Source organism: Aspergillus karnatakaensis (genome assembly GCF_047715665.1).
Source record: "Aspergillus karnatakaensis strain CBS 102800 unplaced genomic scaffold BJY04scaffold_17, whole genome shotgun sequence".
NCBI classification, from domain to species: domain Eukaryota; kingdom Fungi; phylum Ascomycota; class Eurotiomycetes; order Eurotiales; family Aspergillaceae; genus Aspergillus; species Aspergillus karnatakaensis.
Genome location: NW_027395729.1, coordinates 345,968 through 367,511, shown reverse-complemented (window position 1 = coordinate 367,511; position 21,544 = coordinate 345,968). Strand labels below are relative to the sequence as shown.

Below are 21,544 nucleotides of genomic sequence, written 5' to 3'. Positions count from 1 at the left end.
CCAGCGCAAACTGGCGACTAGAAACAGTTAATACAAGTACCCAATACTCTGCATTACCATGGACGACACGGATTTCGCATACAAGCCTGCCCTAACGTCGTGGCTCAAAGACGACGGCATAGGGACCAGCGCCGTGCCAGCCCAAAGCCAACACCCCGATCTCCCTTCCATTCAGGAATCCATCCTAGAATTCCTCAGCATTGCACAGGCCCTCGAGATTGACATCCTCCCTATAACCTGGCAAGCTGCCCTCCCGAAGATCGGCGAGGGCGCAACAGCGTACATCTGGCAAAGCCCATTCATGGAGCATGCAAGATTCGCATTCAAACGGATGCGGCCGGCGGGGCCCTCTGGGCAGATCTGGAATATGCGGGCTTTGATTGCAGAGCTATTAATTCTCGGCCAGCGGAGCGTCAGGACGCACCCATTTATCTCCCCGTTACAGGGGATTAGTTGGGAGATCCACCAGATGACGGGCGAGGCGTGGCCCGTTTTGGTCTTTGGGAAGGCTAATAATGGTGATATGCATACGTTTATGGAGGGGACTGTGGGGCCGAGGGTAAGGTATTTTGACCGCGTCGCTATTTGTTTTCAGATTGGGGATGCTGTTAGGTCGTTACATGAGTTGGGTATGTTGCACTATCCTGGTCGCACACCCCTAGTGTACCATTGTTGATGGAGATAGGTGTTATCCATGGAGACATCAAGCCCCAGAACGTGCTTGTCTTTGGCGGCGGAGACAAGCTGCATTTTGCGAGAATCAGCGACTTTGGATACTCGACTTTGTTTGCCAGCTCTACAGACAAGATTCTAATGCCGCAGTCACTCCCTTGGACTGCCCCTGAGTATCAGAGAGGTCAAGCTGTAGATCGTGTGGCTGCTCGGAAAATGGATGTATACTCCTTTGGTCTGTTATGCCTGTGGTTCATCTTCTATAACGTTGGACTCCCACGTCCTGCCGCATTTTACGCAGATATGGACGGTGGAACTGCACCGCTCGATCTTGCCCTGCAGAAAATAGAGGGGATGGCCGACCAGGTGAGAAAGGCTCGACTACGTGAATTCTTCAAGCGTTGTCTGTCTCGATCTCCGGAAGAGAGACCCTCTGATCTTTCTGAGGTTCTGAGATATCTAGGAACTGAGAAGTACTTGGCCCCGATACTTGTTTGTTGTGAGTTCTCTAACAGCTTGAAGGGAGACGGCCATGTTGGAGCTGAAGGGAAATAAAGTCGAAATTCCGATAATGGGTGGTGATTTCCAGGTACGTAGCCTAGAAACTTGACAGAGAGTATAGAAAGCTCGAACTAACAGAACACCTCAGCTCTCACGCTGCGCAGCTCAACTATATTCATGTGACTATAAAGTCCGCGAGTACATAGCTAGATGCTTCCGAGAGTCGCTGGGCTCTAAGCCCTTGGGGATGAATTCCAAGCCCCACGCATTGCAGTATGCGATGTGTCTACACATTGGGTTCGGAGTCTCCAAGGACCAAGAAGAAGCCCGTCTTCTTCTCACCAACGCCGGGATCTCCACCGAGGAATTTGAAAGAGCGCTCGAAGACCTGAAATCAGAGCTAAGGCAAGCTGTTTATCATGAAAGCGGCTACCAGAGGCTTCTTCTCAAAGGCTACGACCTCTGCATGGACTACTCGACCTACTATGCAGGCCTTGGACGTTCCGACGAAGCCCTAGCACAGACCCAGAAAGACATGCGTAACCTGGAGAGCTTTCTTGGTCGGGAAAACCCTCTTGCACTGTCGGTTAGAAGTATCGTGTGCAATCAGCTCATAAAAAAGGGCGAAATCAGAGAGGTACTGACCCTCCAGGAGGAGGATCTGGAGATACTTAGGCGGACTTTCGGGGTTGATAACGTGGACACAATACGAGCAACATTGGCCCTGGCTGCTACCTATGTGATGGCGGATATGGTGCAAGAGGCTGACAGCCTTCTAACGCAGCTCTCGCAACTTGAGTTGCAAGGGCTACAGCGGGTCGATTACTTGCGAATGTTATCCTCCATACGCTCAGCACAGGGTCGATCAGATGAGGCGGTGGCCGCGCAGAGTGAGCCCTCATACAACCTGCGGAGAGAGCTAGGCAGTGATAACCCAGACTACCTGGAGGAAGAGTCCAGACTGTGCACCATGCTTATACGGCAAAAGAACTATGAAGAACCGGGTCTGAAACTGCAGCTCATCGTGGAGACATGTAAGAATGTACTCGGCCAAAATCACAACCTTACCATGACAAATACAAACAATTTGGCCTATTGCTATGATAACATGGGGGAATACCACAATTCTGTCCCTCTCTACCGTGAGCTGGTGCAGAAAGAGCCGTACCTCGAACAACATGTATTCGAATACTATGTTTCGAAACTGAGGCTTGCGGAGGAAGCCCTGAAAGCAACATTGGCCGTCTCGGAAACTGATGCGGAATAATGCCTTTGAGGTTATTTTTACTTCGATTCAGATTGTGAAGAATGCAGCGATGTAGTCAACTGATATCTACCTTGCAAGAGAACAAATTCAGGCTCCCCAAACGTTGAAATCATAACTCTAGTCCATATCGCAAGATAAGAGAGAAAGGAGGAAGGAGGGGTTGGCAACCTTGGAAATGGGCCTTCAAGTCACACCGCAGAGGTTACGAAATGTGCTGGCAGCGCCGTAGACGAAAAGGCAGTTTGGATGCTCTTCGAAGTGTCTATACTGTGCATTGGGCTATCTTGTCGATGACCTCCTCTTTAAAGCGAAAGCACATCGCTTTCGACGTTCCTTCTGCTGAAATCGGCTCGTCCTCAAATCCGATTAAGCATGTACGGACAGCCTCTGTGTACTTTGACCCCATGAATTGTCTGAGCCGGGCTAGGGGCTTGTCAAGCACCCAATCCAAGAAGTCATCTGGCGTTCCTGATTTGCTACGTAGCACCTTCCAGATTCCAAGCTCCAACAGCACAATCCCCAGGCTGTAATAGTCATACTGCTGTTTGAAGCGAGAGCCCGAACTCCTAGATTGCACATCATTCTTTTTCAAGTAGTCTGGGTGCTCATAGATCATGGCTGGATTTTTACCTTGGTCAGCAGGGCCATCAGAGAACGCTAGACCCGAGGCTTGTCGGCTACTTAGGAAGCCCACTAAGTATGGCGACTGCATGTAGTCGTCGGCGGTATCTTCTTCAAAGCAGGGAAAGATGACATTGGCAGACGAAATGCTCTTATGTAGCCACTTGATCTTGTGGAATGCCAAGAGAGTCTTTGCAAGCGATTTTGCAAGTTCGAATCTCCGTTCCAACATTGGAGGGCTAGACCCGGCAACGAGAATATCCCGCAGAGTCTTTACTCTTACAGCCTTTTGGGCCTGGAGCTGCAGGGCCTCCAAGCTGTATACCAGCCCAACAGTTTGGTCACCGCTGTTGTGATAGAATCCCAAGGAGGGTAAGACGCAGAAAGCCGAGGATTCGCCGGCCAATCTCAAAAGTTTGGTGATGGTCTTGGTGCGAGTCACCAGCTCCTCGACCAAAGAGTCGGAATTGCTAGGATGTGTCTCCAATGGATAGCGGTCAAAATAGTGTCGCCATTCGACAAGAACTGCCTTGGAGCTGGCAGTTTGGTTATATGTCCCCTTCATGAGGTTGTCGCTGATTTTAGAAAAGTCTTCAAGTTCTGTTGGTTCAATGCGTAAACTGCAAGGACCTGTCGAGTCGTGCTGCGTTAGTTGATCCACCATCATGTACACTCTTCTTATTGCAGCAAGCTTCGCGATATCTCCTGGACCTGATTGTGACTGAGAGTGAGCCTCAATGTTATCCAAGAGCGTCGAGTCCTCCGTTTGGAGTACGGCGCATTGCGACCGCAAGTTTGCTACCTGTCTCAGGTCCGATGGAAGTAGGCAAAGCAGTCTCTCATTGAAATGACGAAGAGCCGAGATAGCGTGTCTGATCGAAAGTGAATCACGGATGAAATTGCCCAAAATGTCTTCAACTTGCCCGAGCAACTCCAGTGCACTTTGGAACTGATCGTATCCCAGAGTTTGGAAGAATAATTTTTCGCCTCCTGTCTTCTTTGCTTGATGATCAATAGCGGCCCAGATCCAGCTTTCAAATCGTCCTCGTTCCAGAAGGATTCCGATGTCCAGGGATATCTTGTGCACATCATCGAACCGCTTCTGAATTCTCTCCGTCAGCTCTCGAATCAGTATGAGCCTCAAACTTCCGTCGACGTCCGCAATCTTAGGTCTCTGCCCAGGGAATTCCACATTGAGCATAGAGTCAACGAGTTGTCCGAGTCTTTGCAGGGGCCCTGGATCCAGTCCTCTTAACTCGTTAATCTTCTCGTCGACAACCGCAACTCTCCCCTCTTGATTATGAAACAGACGGTATGTAATCTTGTCGACGGTGAACTTTCTCCTTTCCTTGAATGATGCTCTTTCACCCCGACCGTCCCTCATAAAGACTAAAAGCTCCAGCACGATGCAGCCGAGAGCCCATATATCTGCTGACCGGTGAATCTCATTATTCTCGTAGGGGTATTTAAGGTTCTGACATTCAGGCGCGATGTAGTCTCCTCGCACTGTCCGGAACGTGGTGTTTGAGCCCTCTGAAGCTTCTTTGAAACGTGAAAGCCCGAAATCAGCCAGAAGGAATTTGGCTCCGTCTACCAGAATGTTGGAGGGTTTCAAATCGTGATGGCAACCAATTGCTTCAAACTTGCCGTCTGTAAAGTTGTGAACCAAAGAAAGGGCCGAGGTCAGGCCACAGAGGGCGTGCGTCATGGAGTAAGCAGACCTCAATTCTGGCGGGCATTCTTGAGAGAGCATGGTTTCCAGATCCTTTTCTGTCCATGGGAAGAGAAAGTAATCTTTGTTGTCATAGGTGTAGGATCCCACTAACTGTACAATGTGAGGATGGCGAACCAGGCCTAGGATGGAAAGGTTCTGTAGTTCCAGCTCGTAGGCGCCGGTTGGGCCTCTTCTAATTTCTTTTCGGGCTAAAGTATATAGGTCTGTTTCAGATGTCTGGGCCTGGTGCTGAGTATCGTTCACACTATAGTGAGTACTCAATGCGAAGGTCTGGTGTTCGCGTGGAATTGTAACCTTGCAAACCGTCCCAAAACCTCCCTCACCGGTTTTATCGCATGTTTTGAAGGGGAAAGTTATTGGAGCTTTGAGGGTCCTTGGAATGATGTTTCCTGAGAACACAGGAGCGGTGAATCTCAGTTGCATATCATAGAATTCCGACACTGTATATGCAGGGTCATTGCGTAGCAGATTGGCGAGAGCCTTACGCTCCCAGGGAAGCTGGCTGTCGAGGGCCACCGGTTGATACTTATCGCTTCCAATGAATGTCAGGATACAATCTGTTCTGCCTATCATGGCCAGTATTGCCAGTGTTATTTGCCCTCCGCGCAATATAATGTTCGTTATGTGCGGGATTTGCTCTGCTTTCAGTTGAGAATTGTTACCCAGGACCTGCTCAACCACGTCAACGGTCATTTGATCAATGAGCAGTCTCTGAGGAACAAATGGCGATCCATGATGGTTCTCACGTCGGCACCTCTGGACTATTTCTTTCACGATATTCGTTTCTTGATCGGATTGGTGTGGCATGGTTCGAATTTATGGGTGGCTTTCCAGCTCCTCATCCGCAAGACTAGCAATCTCGTCCTTTCAGGGTCAGCTGAAACTCTTACATGCTTTAGAGTCAACACACAGCAAGCACTCACTTCTGTCAGTTCTCGTGGAATGATCAGAACATAGGCCTCAGGGTGTTCCTGCATTGTCTGGGTGAGATCAAAGGCGCTGAATGAGCATGGGTAACGGCACAAACCTCGACCTCGTAATCGAATGCGAACAGTCGTCGAAGTAGGTCGACAAGGTTCTTCTTCTCGATATATCGGTTCGGGAGACGCTGGAATATCATTCTTATACCAAGCCGAAATACAAGTCTTGATGAATGCTGGGATGACAGGTGAAAGAGAGGCGAGGAAGGCTGAGGCTGGGTTTGCTGGCAGTGAGTGCGGGGTCGACGAGATACAGTCAATCATTCAGAGCCTCACTTCGACTGAGGATGACGTGGCAGTGTCAATCAACTACCTATACTTCACACTTAATTGACCCAGCCTAAAACAGCCTGTCTACCTAAGATCAAGCAGCAGCGGTCTATACATACCTTATCAGTCATTGTCGAACCTCTCCCAGTCAGCATGAAATTGACTCCCACTTCGTCGCTACCAACGGCCAAGTACAACTTCGGGGCTGTAGATACCCGTGATTCGCTTTTTTCCTCGAAAACTGAGAAGGTGAGGGTGATTCGGACGCCAGTAGAAGACAGACAAGGTTGGAAACGCCAGAATTTGCTCCTCGACAAGCACACAGAAAGCCACAGTCACACTGACATTTCTTGTCGCTTTTTAGCTCAGGTTACGGTTGATGTTAAAAGCAGCACAGAGCTTCGTGCGAATGTTGAGGTACTGTCTGTATACACAATCGCACCGTCCCGCTAATGCGGCCGTTTCGTAGGGAATTAGGAATGAGGGTCCTTCTATGATGTTTGCAAACTACCTGCTCTTGGGTTTTGACAATTTATACTGATATTTCTGTTCAGTGTGATTTTCAAGAAGCACACATGGAGTGCGCTACAGACTTCACGAGCAGACATGGAATACCTCTTACACGAATATAACATTTTCCGTCCATTTAGGGATATGCTCAAGACATTTGGTGTACAAATACGTGACAATATAGACCCAGAGGGTTTCTTCAAGGCGGCGATATCCAAAACCGGGCCGCAAGACAGCCCAGTATACGGTAGGTTAAGCTTCGAGCCTTCATAATCAGCGGTCTTAGCTTTTCCGACTGATGCACTCTGGGAAATACCGCAGAAACATGCTTCAGGTTCTTCTACGTTGCTCAGAATGGGCGTGCCCGAGGAAGCCCATGGTCGCTGCGCCAAACTGGCTTGTACCGACAAGTCGATGTTCAGACGGGTTGTTCTCACTTTATCTTGCTCCATCCGGCTCAGGAAGTCATTGACCTTGTTCAAAAGAGCCTTATGGAGTCGACTAATTCCACTGCGGTAATTTACTGCGCGATAGCGGCGTTTATGACCGCCAATTGGGGCGACTATCTACAGTACCTCCACAAAGACATTTCTGACCTGGTATGAAGCTCCCCGGAAGCTGCTTCGTGACTGCAACTCTAATAGCGGATACTCATGTAGGATGAAAAGGCATGCTTCTCGAAAATCGAGAAAAGTCCAAAGGGTGGTTTTGAAGTGGGCTTCTCAGAGTGCCAACAACTTCAACTACAGCGACGCAAGCTTCTGCAAGCTTCCATTGTGCTGGATCAGTATCTCAATTTGCTCGGACGATTCGCGGACGATATGCCTGATCTATTGTGTGAGGGTGATATACCAAGTACCAAGCCAGGGCAACAGCTCAAAGAATACCAGTCAAAGGTCAGGAGCCTCAAGAAGTTCAACGACATGATGCTCCGGCAGTCAGACGGGACAGGTTCACTGGTGAGTTACTCCAGCATACCTGGATTCCACCGCACCACACCTACTGACAATACTATCTCAGTTGTCTAAGTTTATAGACTCCCGCAACAGCAACCTTTTACATGAGACATCTCTCACAATGCAAGCCCACCTGGCCCAGATCAACAAGGCATCATACGAGTCCCAAACAGATCTCACAACAATGGTCTCGATTACAAAACAAACCATCCAAGCCAGCAAAATGCTCAAGTTCCTGACACTAACCGCGACTATCTACCTACCGGCTACTCTGATGGCAACCATCTTCAGCTCGAATCTCATCCAGCTCTCAGGCGAGGGTTCAGCCAATCAAAGCGACTCACAGCGTCGCTACGTCGTTCATTCGCAGTTCTATCTATATGTTCTGGGGACCTTAGCCTTGACAGCGGTTACGCTGGGAGCAGTGTGGTTGCATGACCGGGGCATGAGACTGCGCTCACTTTTATCAGGCCTGAGAACTCTTATGCCGACGGCTGGGGGCTCGACGATGTGATTTGGGATCCGAGCGCCATACACATGTTAGACTCGTCTAAGGGTTTTGGTCGTTAAGCTATGGGATTAGCGAAGCACTTAGGGGTACGGAGTTGTTTATATACTGTATACACCCAGAAAGCAGAGATGAATCAGCAGAATACCCTCGGGTGATCTCCCTGTCCTTCCTCAATTATGTCTCGTTGTATGGTTTGGACTATGATTTAATCCCCCCGCAACGCGAGATCACGGACCGCAGAAACCCAGGTCATACTAGAAGACGAATGGAAATGATAATACCACGCACAGAATAGCGAAGACGATAAGTACAGGTTTGAATACAGATAGATTATCGCGATCGGCTCAAGAAGATAGAATATAACCCAACCCCGCCCAACCTAACCGAGCCCAGTCCTAATAATATGGAAATCCAAGGACACGTGACAGAACTGCAAGCTGCTGATATGTGACGGTGACAAACTAAGACAAGCAGTCCATGACCTTAGAGTCTAATAACATGTAGACAGGAGTGGTGTTGACTTTGCTATGTGTCTATGATAAGGTCAACAGATGAACAGTGATGTACCATACCTAGTATACCCTAAAGATCTTGATCGTGGTCAGGCTTCCACCGGCAAGTTCTGGTCATAGAGATAGGCCCACGAGCCCCGTGACGGTGCTCACAATCCCATGGACCAAGGGACCGACAATCGGGACACTGTCCAGGACATCAAGAGGACTTCCTTGGCGACGATTGTGGCGGCCCCCGGAGAAGCCGGTCAGACCAGCGACTGCGCTAAGTACCTCGCTGAGAGGCCCGACGGAGTCGGAGGTTGGTTTCTCTTGCAGGCAGCTTTGAATGGCCTCGTTGTGGAATACTTCTGGTTCTTCGTGGCTCACGCGGTTGAATACTTCGATAGCAGCCGTGGCCTTATTGATGAAGTCTGTCACTTCCGGGTTGTGGTCTGAATTGGTGCTGGCGTCAGGGTACTCTACCGAGTACTCGAGGAGGGGTGGCAAGGTTTCGATGTAGCTGAGCAGGGTGGAGGCTTGGAGTTGGCAGACTCGTGGCTTGTCGCCCAGGGGACTGGAGTTGGCCACTGATTATAGAAGGAAAGAAGAAAGGGCGAGTGGGAGTGGAGTGATCTTGAACTGCATCCTGAATAGTGCTTGCTCCTTTTGATAGATCGTGGTTCTGTCCGTAGCCAGAGTTGGGAGAGAACCCCATGCAAATTTATAGACTTGACGATGCATAGCTTTGACGATGCGGGTTCTTACATTCGGGACAGATAAACAATTATTGATTTGGATGGCGTTTTATCGTCACTTTGTGATATCGATATGCTTACGGACGATCTACAGTGCCGATGTTGATGATGTCTACCGCGGATCTGTGATATCGATATTCTGAGGGAAGATGTACAATGCGAATATTGTTAATGTACTACCATGGCTTTCGTTATATTGAAATGCTTACAGATGATCTATAGTACAAACTCCAGTAGCGTGTATTAGGGTTTTTCCTAAAATGGCGCGGCCTATCGCAGGCGAGGTTCGCCAACCAGATAAATTGTATCCTGATAGAGACTTGGTTCGCGATGTCGCAGATTTCTTGCTTCGCGCTAAGACTGGAGGCGTTACCTACGCGCACTACCATAGGAGCTCAGCTAACATCATGCAAAGAGGCTTTGGAGGATTCAGGTTTCGAAAACAAGCTCCAACCACCAGAAACACGGAAACCGCAATCGGACTCGGCAGACACCTGGTAGCAGAGACACTCCTATTTATAAAGACTACCCTAGGATAATCTCTCCACTTATGATGCCCCTACACTTTCTGTTTCTTCCCTTGCCTGCAGATGGCCCTTCTCCCTCTCCCTCCCCAGCCCCTAAAACAATGCAGCCCATATAGTCGAACCTCGTCGGTGCGACACCATCAACGCCTCGCAATTGGCGCTTCTAGATAGAACATTTAGGTTTCCAGGGCAGCTATTCCGAGGTTCCTTGTGGTGGTGCTGGCGGGATTTTAGAGCCATGGACTAAAACGAAGAATGTTACGCGTAAACCTTGGTGCTCAGGCTCTTGCTCAAAAGGGCCATCGCCAGTTTGATAGTCTATCTGGTCGATCTAATACACAGCCGTCTTACCGTGCTTCATATACTAATGGCAGGAACAGGTCTGATAAGCTGTGAGTGATCTGTGGCTGTGAGGCAAATACTAGTGACGATGGAGATGCACTGAGAGTGTTATTTATGTAGACGCATCAAGCAGCTATTTTGGGAACTTAAGGTACAATGCCATCAGAAACGGGGTAGGAATATACATATTTCCTTCGTACAAGGAACTATCGGCCTTTCTTTCCGGTTGCACCGCACTAGGTCCATTATCGACACTTTCCTATTATGCGACAACCTTACGAAACATGAGGAAGAAAAGAAGTCCACTTCACAGCCGAATAAGCCTTTGCTGGCAGGAGTCTGAGACCAATCAAAGCTTCAACAAGAAAATAACACCGGGCCCAGGTATAGACCAGAAGTATGGTGAAGAAAAGCGGTGCGGCCACGATATCAAGATCCCCGTTACGGATCAAGTACAAGGCTCGATGACGAGAACGCACAGCCATCCACCACAGAATCCATAAGGTTCCCCACACTGGGGCGGCCACAAGAAACAGGGCTGACCCTCTCCATAGCCAGCTCTCTGCGGTAATTGGAAAAAACGACGACCATGCCAGCAGGTGTAACCCGCCGTAGAGCATATTAAAGAGCGCATGCACAATTTTGACTGCATTAAGATCATGTCCATCATCCGTACTCCAACTGCCCCAGACACTCTTTATCGTGAAGGTTAAACTGCTTTCCCGCACGAAGCTTACGCCTCCGGGTGTGATTGATTGGAGATCCTGAAAACCTTGACTTCTGAGTATTTGTAGCCCTTTAGACGCGTCCGCTGCAATAGCGCGTAGAATGTTAACTTTCTCGTCGGTGCATTGTGGCGCAGGAATCTGATGCTCGTCTAAGAGCTCGGTTATGGACTTTAGCATTGGACGTGCAGGGGGGAGGGACTGGCTAGAGACTCCCCGGCTTGAGTCGACGATACGTTGCTTCCAGTACCTGATTCTATCCTTTTCGTAATTCTCCAGTTCGTCAATCAAGACCTTGCGACTGATGTCGTGGAAGTTGAAGAGAGATCCAATGCATTCTATATCAGCCGCTCTAACAACAACGCACTGCGAGAGATTGTATGGTTTCCGCATCCATACCACGTAGATGAGGATTGCGCAGCCCACATGTATTAGAGTATGTGTTTCCAGGGGCGTCACTGGTAGATCCTGGCTCAATCTTCCGATCACCTGGCAGGCAAACCATAGACACTGGCCGACGACGGCAGCTTTGGCAAACACATCAGCCTTGCTTCTCTCTTCTATTTCTTGTCCATCGATTATAGGTAGGCGGCCGATTCTGGCGAGAATCGATATACCCTCCGGCGTAACAATTCGACGAATCGTGCGTTGCTGGTTGTTCTCGTCGATATAGTGGGTTTCCGTGGCGAAGCCACCCATGACCGCGAAGATGGCGTGCTCAAACGACCAGGGCGGTTGTGCCTTTCCACTTTCGGCGCGGCACCCAGGGGCTGATGTGTTTGACGAGTAAGGGAGCAGGGTCAGGACATCATCGTCATTGGCTCGCTCATTCATGCTCGGCGGCGGGGTGTGGGGATGCGGCTTTGTAGAAGGATCACTTAGTTAGCTTCAGCCTCGGCCTAAAGGTATGAACTCCGTAGAAACTTTTACCTTGGTTGTGCTGGCCAAACCTCCTATCGATGCCTGGACATCGTTGAAAAGAGAAAGTGCCTGTCTTCGCTCGTCCCAGGCCCCTGTCAGAATGAATTCGGGGAACATTATGGCGAGAAGCATCAGTCTCAGACGTTCAGCGAAGGAGGACCAAAAGTTGTAGATAAGCGGAATGTCAGGATGCACCGCTGTCCACACGCACAATGGCATCGTTGCAAAACATGTCCATAAGATATCGAGAGTTCCTCGGTGGTCAGGAGGTGAGGTCCAGCCTGAGGTTTCAGCCATATTAGCGCATAAATCCACGAACAGGTTTAAGTTAACTCCCTCTTAACGTTGATAAGAAGAGGTAGCGGACTGTTTATGAGGATAGTGCGGCTGAAGAGCTCGCACTCCGACGTTTCAGCTTTTGAGAGGTCTGCAAGGGGGCATGGTGAGACGTGATCCAAACCCCGCGTAAGCCTGACCGTCGGACGACGAAGACATGCGTATACCTTATTTAACCAAACAATCTCCATCTATTAACTAGCAAGGCTGTCTGTCTTGGCGACAATATGTTGTATCGACCGAACACCAGGTGGACCTGGATAGCTTTCTTGTCCCTCTTCACAGAAGCCTTGCTGATCATTACAATGGAAACGTGAGACCTTCATTGCCAACTGTCAGAGTGATCATACTTTGCTGACTGTATGAGTAGAGTCTTGTTTGCTCTTTTCAATGCTTTGCTAAAACCAGAATCTCATCATGTGGGTAAATCCTTGCGAACGGTTGCAACCTCGTTCAGCCTGGCCACACTAGGGTGCTTGTACAAACTTGTCATATTGTATGACACGCTCTCGCAGCAGAACACGATCCAGGTTCTTGCATTAGGAGTATACTCCATTACCCAACCCATTTACAATGGCCTCCAATACGAGCGGTTGAAGAAATCCTTCCACTCTCTTGGGTCACGGACACATGATGTGATCAGCGACGATGAATGGCGAGTCATACAAGGCCTTATCATATCCATTATTACCATCAGCGCTGTCTTTACACTTTGGATATTTCCGCTGGCATGGAAATTATACAACGAATTCGCCTGGGTTACATTCCGCCAGGTCGAAGCCGACCTTGTCATGCGTAATCGGTTTCTACATTTCCAGGTAAACCACCAGCTCAGTAAGCCTTATTCGCTGACTAAACTCTTCAGCTTTTCATCACTCTGCTGAAATTCGGCGGATTCTATATTCTCGGCTTCCTAGTACAACTTGTCGCCATCCAGGCAAACAGGAGCGCGCTCGGAACCACATGCACAGTCCTGATACCAGCGACCTGCTTTCTCCTCCTTGGAAGCCCCTGGGTGGTCAGACATGAAAGACGAAATGGGACGATGATAATCATTGTAAGTCTCAATCTCTCTTTTATTTTCTTTTTGACGCCAACTCTAACTCGAGATTCCAGACTCTCCACACTGCACTCGCAGCCTTCTTCATCTGGGTCTTCGTCAGGATGTATCAACCGGAAACTGAAAAACAGTTTAGGGCCATAAAAAGTCCCCTGACCTTCTTCGGGACTGTTGCGTTATTGATTTCTTTCTCAACAATAGCCATGGCCTGTATCTGCTACAGGAATTTCCGACGCGGCCTCCGGCCGTATATTGCTGGCGACAGGAAGGCTAGGATTCTGGGAGAAGAGTTTGAAATGATGGAGTCGAGGAGATTGTACACTTCGTTACCCCGCAGAGAGCAGGACTAGCTCTTATGGTGTCTTGGAACAGAAGGCTAACTAAATATCATCTCGTAACTACTGCTACGAGGTACGTGAAGAAATCGTGCTGGGTCTGAACCTAACTTTCGCAATCTATGAACCAACCACATATTACTCCCCTGCGTGCCTACTCCTTGTTTACTTCTTTGTCTGCTGCTCAGAGAAGCCTTGTTGAAGGTTTAGGTTTAGGTTTATTCATGCATGGATAATAGTTAGCAATGGCACTGAAGTCTTATTGACAGGGATATATAAATACGCAGAGCTCAGCGTTATACACGCTACTTCTTTGCTTTAACCGTAGGTTGCCTATATTCACAGCGCTTTGTTTGATCCATCTCGAGCACTAGGTAGCTAATAGATATGAGTCCCTTGTCTTATCCCGCCGGTTCTTGCTTGCTAAACAGCAATCCCCAAGTAATATAGTTGTAAGGAGTATTTAGGGCAGCTACAGCGGCAGGGGTCATGCCCTTCACATCATCGGGAAGACATGCGATCACTACATTGTGATGTCCGATCTTGCCGAGAAGATAACTGTTGTTGTTGTTGTCTGAGGGAGCTCTGGTCTGCGGCCTCCCATGCTCTTCGTCAAGCATAGCCTGAGCGGCCACTCTATTGACATAATCGGCACAAATCCACCCGATCGTGTACGCGGCATTCTCGAGGATCGAAGTCATAACTTGTTCCTCAGGATCAACTTCGATGTGGTGTGGCGATATGGTGTATTTTGAATTGCTGGTAGGGTCATGAAGGTGAGAACTTTAGGGGGCAAGAGAAAGATGAACAGGAGGAAGCGCGCAGTGGTCGGAGATTCGTAACTCCTGCTTTGAGGCTAGACTGGTCACCTGCTTGTCAGAAACGCGCTATCATAATCCCTGTCGAGCCAAGGCTGAAAATGCCTCGTGGAAGCTGCCTTGCTTCCTTTCCAAGTTGATATCCAGATCCGCCAATTGTTGGCCGGCCACACGCAACTGGGAAGGACGGATTCCTCGCCATATATGGTGCTCCTGCTGAAGAGGTGGATGTGGCGGCCCTGCGCGCCGTGATCCGGGTCAGCCTGGACATGACGGGCTTATGTTCGATCTCACCATGTACAGGACTTTCTCCTGCGTTCTCCAGTTGTCGAGCATACGCCAGAGCGGTCATTTTAATGTCCTGTCCGCCTTGGCATCTTTACAAGGGAAGGAATTTGGTGGTGAAGCTGATGAAAATTACAGTAGTAGGAGCACATGATCGACAGCATTTACTCTCCGTGGATAGCTATGAAAAAACTTACATCAAACACAAAGTATTTTAGCCATACTTTTCGCAATTTGGCTGGACACGATGGAGATATGTAGTGCGTTCGGTTGACTGGCGTATGACATGCTAACCTTTCTCTACATCAGCGGGCTATTCTAAGAGATACCATCGACCTACCATCACACACGAAGGACGAACCTCCCAATCTCCCGAAGAATATACACCAAAGCCCCAACAACCCTCAATCCCTGAGGAACAGCAATCAAACACCCAATAATGAAAAGAACAGTCCTCGACACGCGGGCCATACCATCTCTATCCCTCTCCCATTCTCTATCCCTTGTAAGTAGGATAGTATTCAAAACCACCCCACAGAGCACGAAATTCGACAACACCCACACCAGTACCACATTCACAGGATACATCCCTCCCCTCGCATTCCTCTGAGAGTTTATCTCGTTATCCTTGTATAGCCTTTTCTTCAAGGCGCGTCTACTCACGGCCTTGCGGAGTACTTTCAAATGCCCCTCGTAGGCCTCGTCAAGGTCTGAGCCTGTTTCAGGGATATTTCTCCCTTTTGAATATGAACTTGTGAGGATGGGGTCGTTGTCGTCGATTTCGCTGTCGGAGTAGGAGCAGGAGTGGAGGGGAGAGGTATCAATCTCCGTCTCCGTCTCCGAATTCGGGCGCATGACTGCGAAGATGTTGATGAAGTTTGTGTTTGTGAAAATGCAGAGGGTGTACTGGATGCCCTAGTTTGTTCCGCACATATATCGATTAGTCGGGGAGACAGATTGGTAAATGGAACCATTTAACTAGAAGTTCTTCTTACGGATGTAAGGACCACTAAGGGGTCAAGGTTAAGGAATAGTATGCCCGAGATAAGCCAGATCCCGTAGATGGTGAGGGGTGGTAAGATCCAGGCTAGGGATTCAGTTTCTCCGTCTGCCGACACGGCGACGGTGACGGTAGCGATGGCGATGGAGATCATATAGATTGCGACGACCATCCAGGTGTAGGTGATCGCAGCTCGAATTTGTGCTTGACTTTTATTCTTGCATTGTGGGTGGTAGTCGAGGGCACAGATGAGCGATAGCATGAGGAGGAGAATGTACAATATCACGACGACCTTTTGGGTTACCAGGCCGGCTCGGCCGGTGATTACGTTTGAGGCGAACAGGTTGTGTAGGAAGAAGAAGGTCAGGAAGGTGTTGCCCTATCCATAATCATTAGGGTCAGTTCAGCTGGCGGCGAGGGGTAAAGACGGGGGAGAACTCACGATTGCGAACCAGGACACGGCGAGGTCGAAAGTCAGAAATGATAGCAGGAACAGGAACTTGACTTTTCTGAACACTCCAGCCTTACTGCTAAGGACGCTGGGGGCGTTGCGCCAGGTGTGCATGGTTAGGGCAGCCCTATCCCGCATATACTCCTGACGTTGGTGAAGATACTCCTCTGCTGATATTGGAGCTGCAGATACATGATACTTAGCCTTGTGTACGTACTCGGCGCGGCCGTGGGTCTGAGCTGCAGAGAGTAATCTCATTATCCATATTCGGTGTCCAGAGAAGTAGGAGGTCCAGGTGTTCAACCGAGATTTCTTAGCTTCTGATTCCTTCAAGGAGGTCAACAGCTCTGGATTGAGTCTGAATATCGAGAGCTCTGTCAGTGGAGCCGTGGCGAGCCCCAAGGCTGACTTGAACGGACTCTCAAGGATGCTGTTCAGTTTCACCTGCAAGGTATGTGCAGCCGCTAGAGGGCTTGCGAGCCGCATGTATAGCGACGCCTTGACCTCGATTTGACCGACAGCAGCGATGCATTTCGGATGTAGGTGAAGTCGTTTCCAGAGACGATACACCGTGTCGGGCTGTAGAGAAGACCCAACAGGAACAAAAGCACACATTTCCGGGTTGAGTGTGGGCACGATCGATTCAGTGAGCCATGTGAGGGAGCGCTGCGGGTCTTGGTGTGTCTCACTGATGCACAGAATCATCTGTACGGGAACGCTGAGACGTCTCGAGCGAGGCGGGACGCCGAGACACGTAGTATGTTCGAAGACATGGGCGCTGACTTTGTAGCCATCAACTTCACGGGCTCCTAGGTATTGCCAAAGCCCTAGGATAGTGAGAAGCGCCTGAGCCCCTGTCGATAGATTGGCCCGTCCGTTTACCAGAATACAAAGCACGCATTTCTTCCACCCGCGATGCCTCCAGCCGCCTTCCCGTGAGCAGAGGAACTCGATGTTGATGAATATGCTGTCGAGTGTCCGAGCGAGGTATTTCCCTGACTCATCGCACAGCTGGACTGCGATGAGGAGAACGGTCTGCCAGGGTTCAGCGAACAGCATCTGCCGCAACGTATACCGTCCGTTGAAGTTTTCCGGCTTACAAGTCACGGCTGAGTAGCGGACTGTTGTAAACTCATTGTCTTCGTTAGGGTTGACGTTTGGCAAAAGAGCAAGCGTCTGCGGATGCACTCTGCATGATATCACGAGGTCTCCCCATAAAGACCGTAGCTCGTCGTTCGGTGCACGCTTGGAGGGAGGCATCTCGTCACTCGTCTTCTGTTTGCGTGTATTTGTATCAGCCTGCGGAGACTCCTGCAATGAAGGGGTTGATTGCGGAAGATGTTTCGACGTGCTAGTCTTTGGCTTTCGTGCTCGCCCAGCAGAGTCTCGAAAGTAAGGCATCATTTGGTCGACGGACCTAGCAAGCGGACTGCGTCAGCCTAGCAAAGATGTCCAAAGTAGCTTAGACTCACACGATCTGAACTCTGTAGACTGGATGAAGGTATGTTCTCAAGGCTCCAGTGAGACTCCATAACAGTATCAGGCGTAAATAAGAAGATACTAGGTGCCTGAGGTAGGCGATACCAGAAGATCAGGGGAGTTTGATGTCCCACGGACACTGATTGAGCCTTCCCTAGCTTGACAGTCCTGCAGTAGCGTGATCGGGAGTACTTAATCTGCGTCTCAAATTTAGCTTAGCTGGAGAGGCGTCTGCTCAGAAGAGAATATCTGCGCAGTGAGATTAAAGTAGCGCACGACAATATATTCGAAGTAGGCTCCGAGTGTCGATTATTTGATGAGGCTCATGTCGTACAGGAGAGATACTCAGATCCATATTACTGCACCACGTCAGCGTCGATGACCCCTTGTCGACCCCTCACTCTCTTCTAAAACCCCGCTTGATATAGATATAGGTACCTCTCTATCGCAGTCTTGAGTCATACACTCGGACAGACCTCCCTGACCTTTGATAGGAAGTATCTTTCCTTGAAAGACCGATTGGCTTCTGATCTCTCACAGATGATACCAGCGCCGGCGCTCATAAGCTGGAATATTGGGCAGTTCACCACAGCAGTAGATACTACCACCAGGCTTGAACCGTCTCGACTCCATGATTGCACGATGTAGTATGGCTGAGGGGATTCCTAACGGTCTCCCAGTTATAGGGGCAGATTATCCGCGATGCCCGTGGATTATAAGTGAAGTATCTAGTTACTTCCGGAATAAAGCTCGAATGAAAGTGGTGCAGGTATAAATAATAAAAAAAAAAAAAGAGAAACGACAGCGGTGTGATTTGAACACACGCATCCGAAGATATATGATTTCGCTGGAGAGGTTGTTAGTGGATGTTGCGGGGCACACTAGCGGAATTGGGAACATACAGTCATACGCCTTAGACCACTCGGCCACACTGCCTTGTTGTTGGAGATGGCCCCAATTCTTGGGTCTATATTCACAATGCTGCTACTTTTCAAACCCTCAATCAAATACAACTTCAAGATGCCAGCATTATCAGTTGATATCATTCTAGCCAGATCGCAGGGCATTCATCGCTAGATCACGGAAACAACCAGATGCTACTTAGAGTTGTTGCGCTTTGAGCTGAGTTGATGTGCTTGCAGGCAGATTCCTCGGTCAAATACGAGATAATATATAGTTCCTCGCGCTACACTTCTCACCGGTTGATGATCGGTATACAGCATCAGAGACGGTACAAGTCAGTGCCCCAGAGTAGGTCGCAAGCACCCAAAGCGACCAGACATCACTCAAACAGCGTAACCATCTCCACAAGCCCAAACCCACTAACCTCATTCCCGTTCAGCACCCCCGTAAAGTTCATAAACCCCTCATACGCCGTCTCAATCCTCTCATCGCCCGCCATCTCCTGATCCTCAACTGTACTCTGCAGAAGCAAATACCCCTCATCTCCAATCTCCACCCTCCACTGCAACGGATACACCAGCCCCGTAACACCCGACGTCCAAACCCGGCTGAAATCCGGCTCATAAACCACCGGCAAGACCCGAACCCCGCCGTCCGCCATGCGCAGCGTCGCGAACCGGTCCCGGCGGTACGGCGCCTCGTTGTCGATGATCCAGATACTGGCCTTTGTGTCGGCGTTGTCGAGGGTAACCTGAAACCAGGTCCAGTTTCCGGAGAAGGGGGCGCCGGCGCCCCATTGGCGCTCGTACCAGGTGAAGCTTTCTTCGGGGCGGATGTGGATTTCTTCGTTGGCGATGGTTAGGGAGCCTGTGGTGTGGCAGGCGGGGAGGGCCCATTGGCTGGTTGGGCCGGAGCCGTAGGTGAATTGGCCTGTGGCGCCGTTGAAGAGGGCTTTGCTGGTTGCGGAGAAGGTGAGGTTGAAGGTGACGGCGGAGCGGTCGGAGGTGGTGTGCATGGTGGAGAGGTTGTCGGTGGTTAGCGAGGTGAGTTTGTAGCCGTCTGTTTCGAAGGAAAAGGTGTGGCCTTGCGAGGGGGGGACGGTGACGGCGGCGACGTAGGACTTGTAGGAGGTCATGCTGGTTAGGTCGAGGATTGAGGAGCGGTGGTAGCCGGCGCCCGTGGCGGGGATGGCGAGGGTGTGTGAGAGGAGGAGGTACTGCCGGTTGTTGGAGCCGGTGACGAAGGAGCTGGACCAGTAGGAGTTTGTGCCGGTGTCGTTGGTGTAGAGGGTTTGGGATTCGGAGATGTTGTATAGGACGGGCATGTTTGGCTGTGGAGTTAGTTGCGAAGGATTGTAATGGAGTGAGGGGGATGAATACATTGACAATCACATCAGTATTCTCTGGACGGAATGTATATGCATTGGTGAGACTGGCGAAGCCAAGAAGGCCGAGGAAAAGCAGATTATTCTTCATGACGAGTGACAAGACAAGACGAATAGTGGATTATAGAAGTCTGTGTTGAGGTGTACGAATAGAATGAGGTTTTTGAGGAACGCCTCTCTCCAGTTTTATAGATATGGCACTGGTTTTAGTCAGCGGACATCACGGTTCAAAGGCAGAGCCAGCGCCGAATACGCGCATCTCCGGCATCAACATTTGATGTCCACGCCGGGGCCTGAGTGTAGCTTCCCGAAACAGTAAGGATGCACCGATGCCCAGGTGATGGCCGGACTCGGCGCGAGTGAGAAAGAGTTGGTCTAGCTTGAGTCGGACTCTCTCACAACCATTTTCATGCAAGCTGGGCGGATTTCGCTGGTGACTGTGTGTCGGTCCCTTGCATGCTATAACATACTGAAGTGCTGCCCGGTGAAGGAGCTGGTTTGCCGTGTGTGCAGCATGGCGATGTCCAAATGACCACCCGTTTCTCTACATAGCAGGAAGTGTGTATCTAGGAGCCGGTGCCAGAAACCTACCTAACCTACCATAGCTCGAACACTGGAATAATTGTCATGAGGTGACGTAGCAACTGAGAGAACAAAGAAACACTGACTCGGCACCGCCACTCGTAGCCCTAGGTTATGCCGAATATGTAGATCACCACAAAGACTGCCCCTTACCTACCGGTAAGCACTAAATTCTCACCAAGGGGCTCAAGTGCTCACTCCGGCCGGATTCTAAGTTCTAGGTAACTGCCGCTAAACAAGACAAGCTCCTATGTAGGATCTTGACCACATCCGAGGATGCACACGGCATTGATCTGATCGGCAGGTAGAATACCCTGATACAGTCCCGGCGTAAGCTGACATCTCCAAAGTTCAGACGAGCCATGAGACCGCTGCGCCTTGCAAGGAAAGTAATAGCTCTTTCAACAATGAGAAACAAGGTTTCTCAATTTCGAAAGCACCGTACGCCTGGGCCGAGCCGGACCGGAGCAAGCGCCGGAAGGTCACACCTAGCCTGTGATGCCTGTTCTTTGCGTGCTGCGTGTAGTAGTATATAGAACCGGTTTCTTTTGGCATTGTGTGGCCTATTGCGTTTGCCCTAGGTTGGATGCGTGGAATAATCTAGGATGAGGTGTGATTGCTGCCTGTGTCGTGCATTGGACTGCATTTAATCCACATCGCCGCTGAGTGGCTAAGCTCCCAATCTAGGGCTTCTGTCCTCACCTAGCATTTGTAAAAGAATTTCCATAGCAGGGCAAAAGGAACGAGGACTAGAGTATTGACGACAGAAGCAGTAGTCGCTAGTAGCACATGGAGTACAACATGTAACATTGGAAAGCGGATAGTTTCCATAACTATAGAGGAGAGTACTCTTCTGCCTCGCGCAAAGAACCAAAATTGCATCTGGCCCCAGAGGAAGAAGCTAGAAGCCAGTATAGCTAGGTGACCGAGATCGCTGACTGCTCCTTCCTTCGTGGCAGGCGGGGGCGTACCTTCCTTGTCTAGGGACGCACCTCTTAAGTTCGTTTAGAACATGTTAGGAAAGAGTGACAGAGTTTGTACAAGTCGCTCTTTCCCTTTGAAATTCCAGGAAGATGTATCGTAGTACCTTTCTCTAGGGCTGTTTCAAGTAAGTCCATGCTGTC

The 21,544-nt window shown here is 49.8% G+C and overlaps 7 protein-coding genes and 1 non-coding gene across 8 annotated transcripts; 2 read left to right on the top strand and 6 right to left on the bottom strand.

Moving 5' to 3' along the window:
• Positions 1-58: 58 nt before the first annotated feature.
• BJY04DRAFT_216968 (kinase-like domain-containing protein) lies at positions 59-2,440 on the top strand (the record flags this gene model as incomplete). The annotated part of the gene is made up of 4 exons (XM_073715909.1): positions 59-629; positions 686-1,145; positions 1,195-1,261; positions 1,322-2,440. The coding sequence occupies 4 exons, from the start codon at positions 59-61 to the stop codon at positions 2,438-2,440; spliced, it is 2,217 nt and encodes a 738-aa protein (XP_073572694.1).
• A 262-nt stretch (positions 2,441-2,702) lies between these two features.
• On the bottom strand, positions 2,703-5,489 carry BJY04DRAFT_216967 (protein kinase family protein; the record flags this gene model as incomplete). Its single annotated transcript, XM_073715908.1, has 1 exon — positions 2,703-5,489. The coding sequence occupies one exon, from the start codon at positions 5,487-5,489 to the stop codon at positions 2,703-2,705; it is 2,787 nt and encodes a 928-aa protein (XP_073572693.1).
• A 75-nt stretch (positions 5,490-5,564) lies between these two features.
• On the bottom strand, positions 5,565-5,947 carry BJY04DRAFT_186234 (uncharacterized protein). Its single transcript, XM_073710865.1, has 3 exons — positions 5,824-5,947; positions 5,720-5,767; positions 5,565-5,660 (listed from the first exon to the last, which is right to left on the bottom strand). Exons 1-3 carry the CDS (start codon positions 5,914-5,916, stop codon positions 5,613-5,615), a joined length of 189 nt encoding a protein of 62 aa, XP_073572692.1. The 5' UTR covers positions 5,917-5,947; the 3' UTR covers positions 5,565-5,612.
• Positions 5,948-8,649: 2,702 nt separating this feature from the next.
• On the bottom strand, positions 8,650-12,006 carry BJY04DRAFT_216964 (uncharacterized protein; the record flags this gene model as incomplete). Its single annotated transcript, XM_073715907.1, has 3 exons — positions 8,650-9,053; positions 10,914-11,727; positions 11,797-12,006. 3 exons carry the CDS (start codon positions 12,004-12,006, stop codon positions 8,650-8,652), a joined length of 1,428 nt encoding a protein of 475 aa, XP_073572691.1.
• A 344-nt stretch (positions 12,007-12,350) lies between these two features.
• Positions 12,351-13,533, top strand: BJY04DRAFT_216963 (uncharacterized protein; the record flags this gene model as incomplete). The annotated part of the gene is made up of 4 exons (XM_073715906.1): positions 12,351-12,436; positions 12,494-12,941; positions 12,989-13,180; positions 13,240-13,533. The coding sequence occupies 4 exons, from the start codon at positions 12,351-12,353 to the stop codon at positions 13,531-13,533; spliced, it is 1,020 nt and encodes a 339-aa protein (XP_073572690.1).
• A 386-nt stretch (positions 13,534-13,919) lies between these two features.
• BJY04DRAFT_216962 (chitin synthase-domain-containing protein) lies at positions 13,920-17,473 on the bottom strand (the record flags this gene model as incomplete). The annotated part of the gene is made up of 4 exons (XM_073715905.1): positions 13,920-14,277; positions 14,983-15,536; positions 15,617-16,000; positions 16,064-17,473. 4 exons carry the CDS (start codon positions 17,471-17,473, stop codon positions 13,920-13,922), a joined length of 2,706 nt encoding a protein of 901 aa, XP_073572689.1.
• Positions 17,474-18,350: 877 nt separating this feature from the next.
• BJY04DRAFT_t62 lies at positions 18,351-18,487 on the bottom strand. Its single transcript has one exon. It is a non-coding gene; the product is annotated as a tRNA-Tyr (tRNA).
• A 346-nt stretch (positions 18,488-18,833) lies between these two features.
• Positions 18,834-19,929, bottom strand: BJY04DRAFT_216961 (kievitone hydratase; the record flags this gene model as incomplete). The annotated part of the gene is made up of 2 exons (XM_073715904.1): positions 18,834-19,784; positions 19,834-19,929. 2 exons carry the CDS (start codon positions 19,927-19,929, stop codon positions 18,834-18,836), a joined length of 1,047 nt encoding a protein of 348 aa, XP_073572688.1.
• Between the last annotated feature and the right edge of the window lie 1,615 nt (positions 19,930-21,544).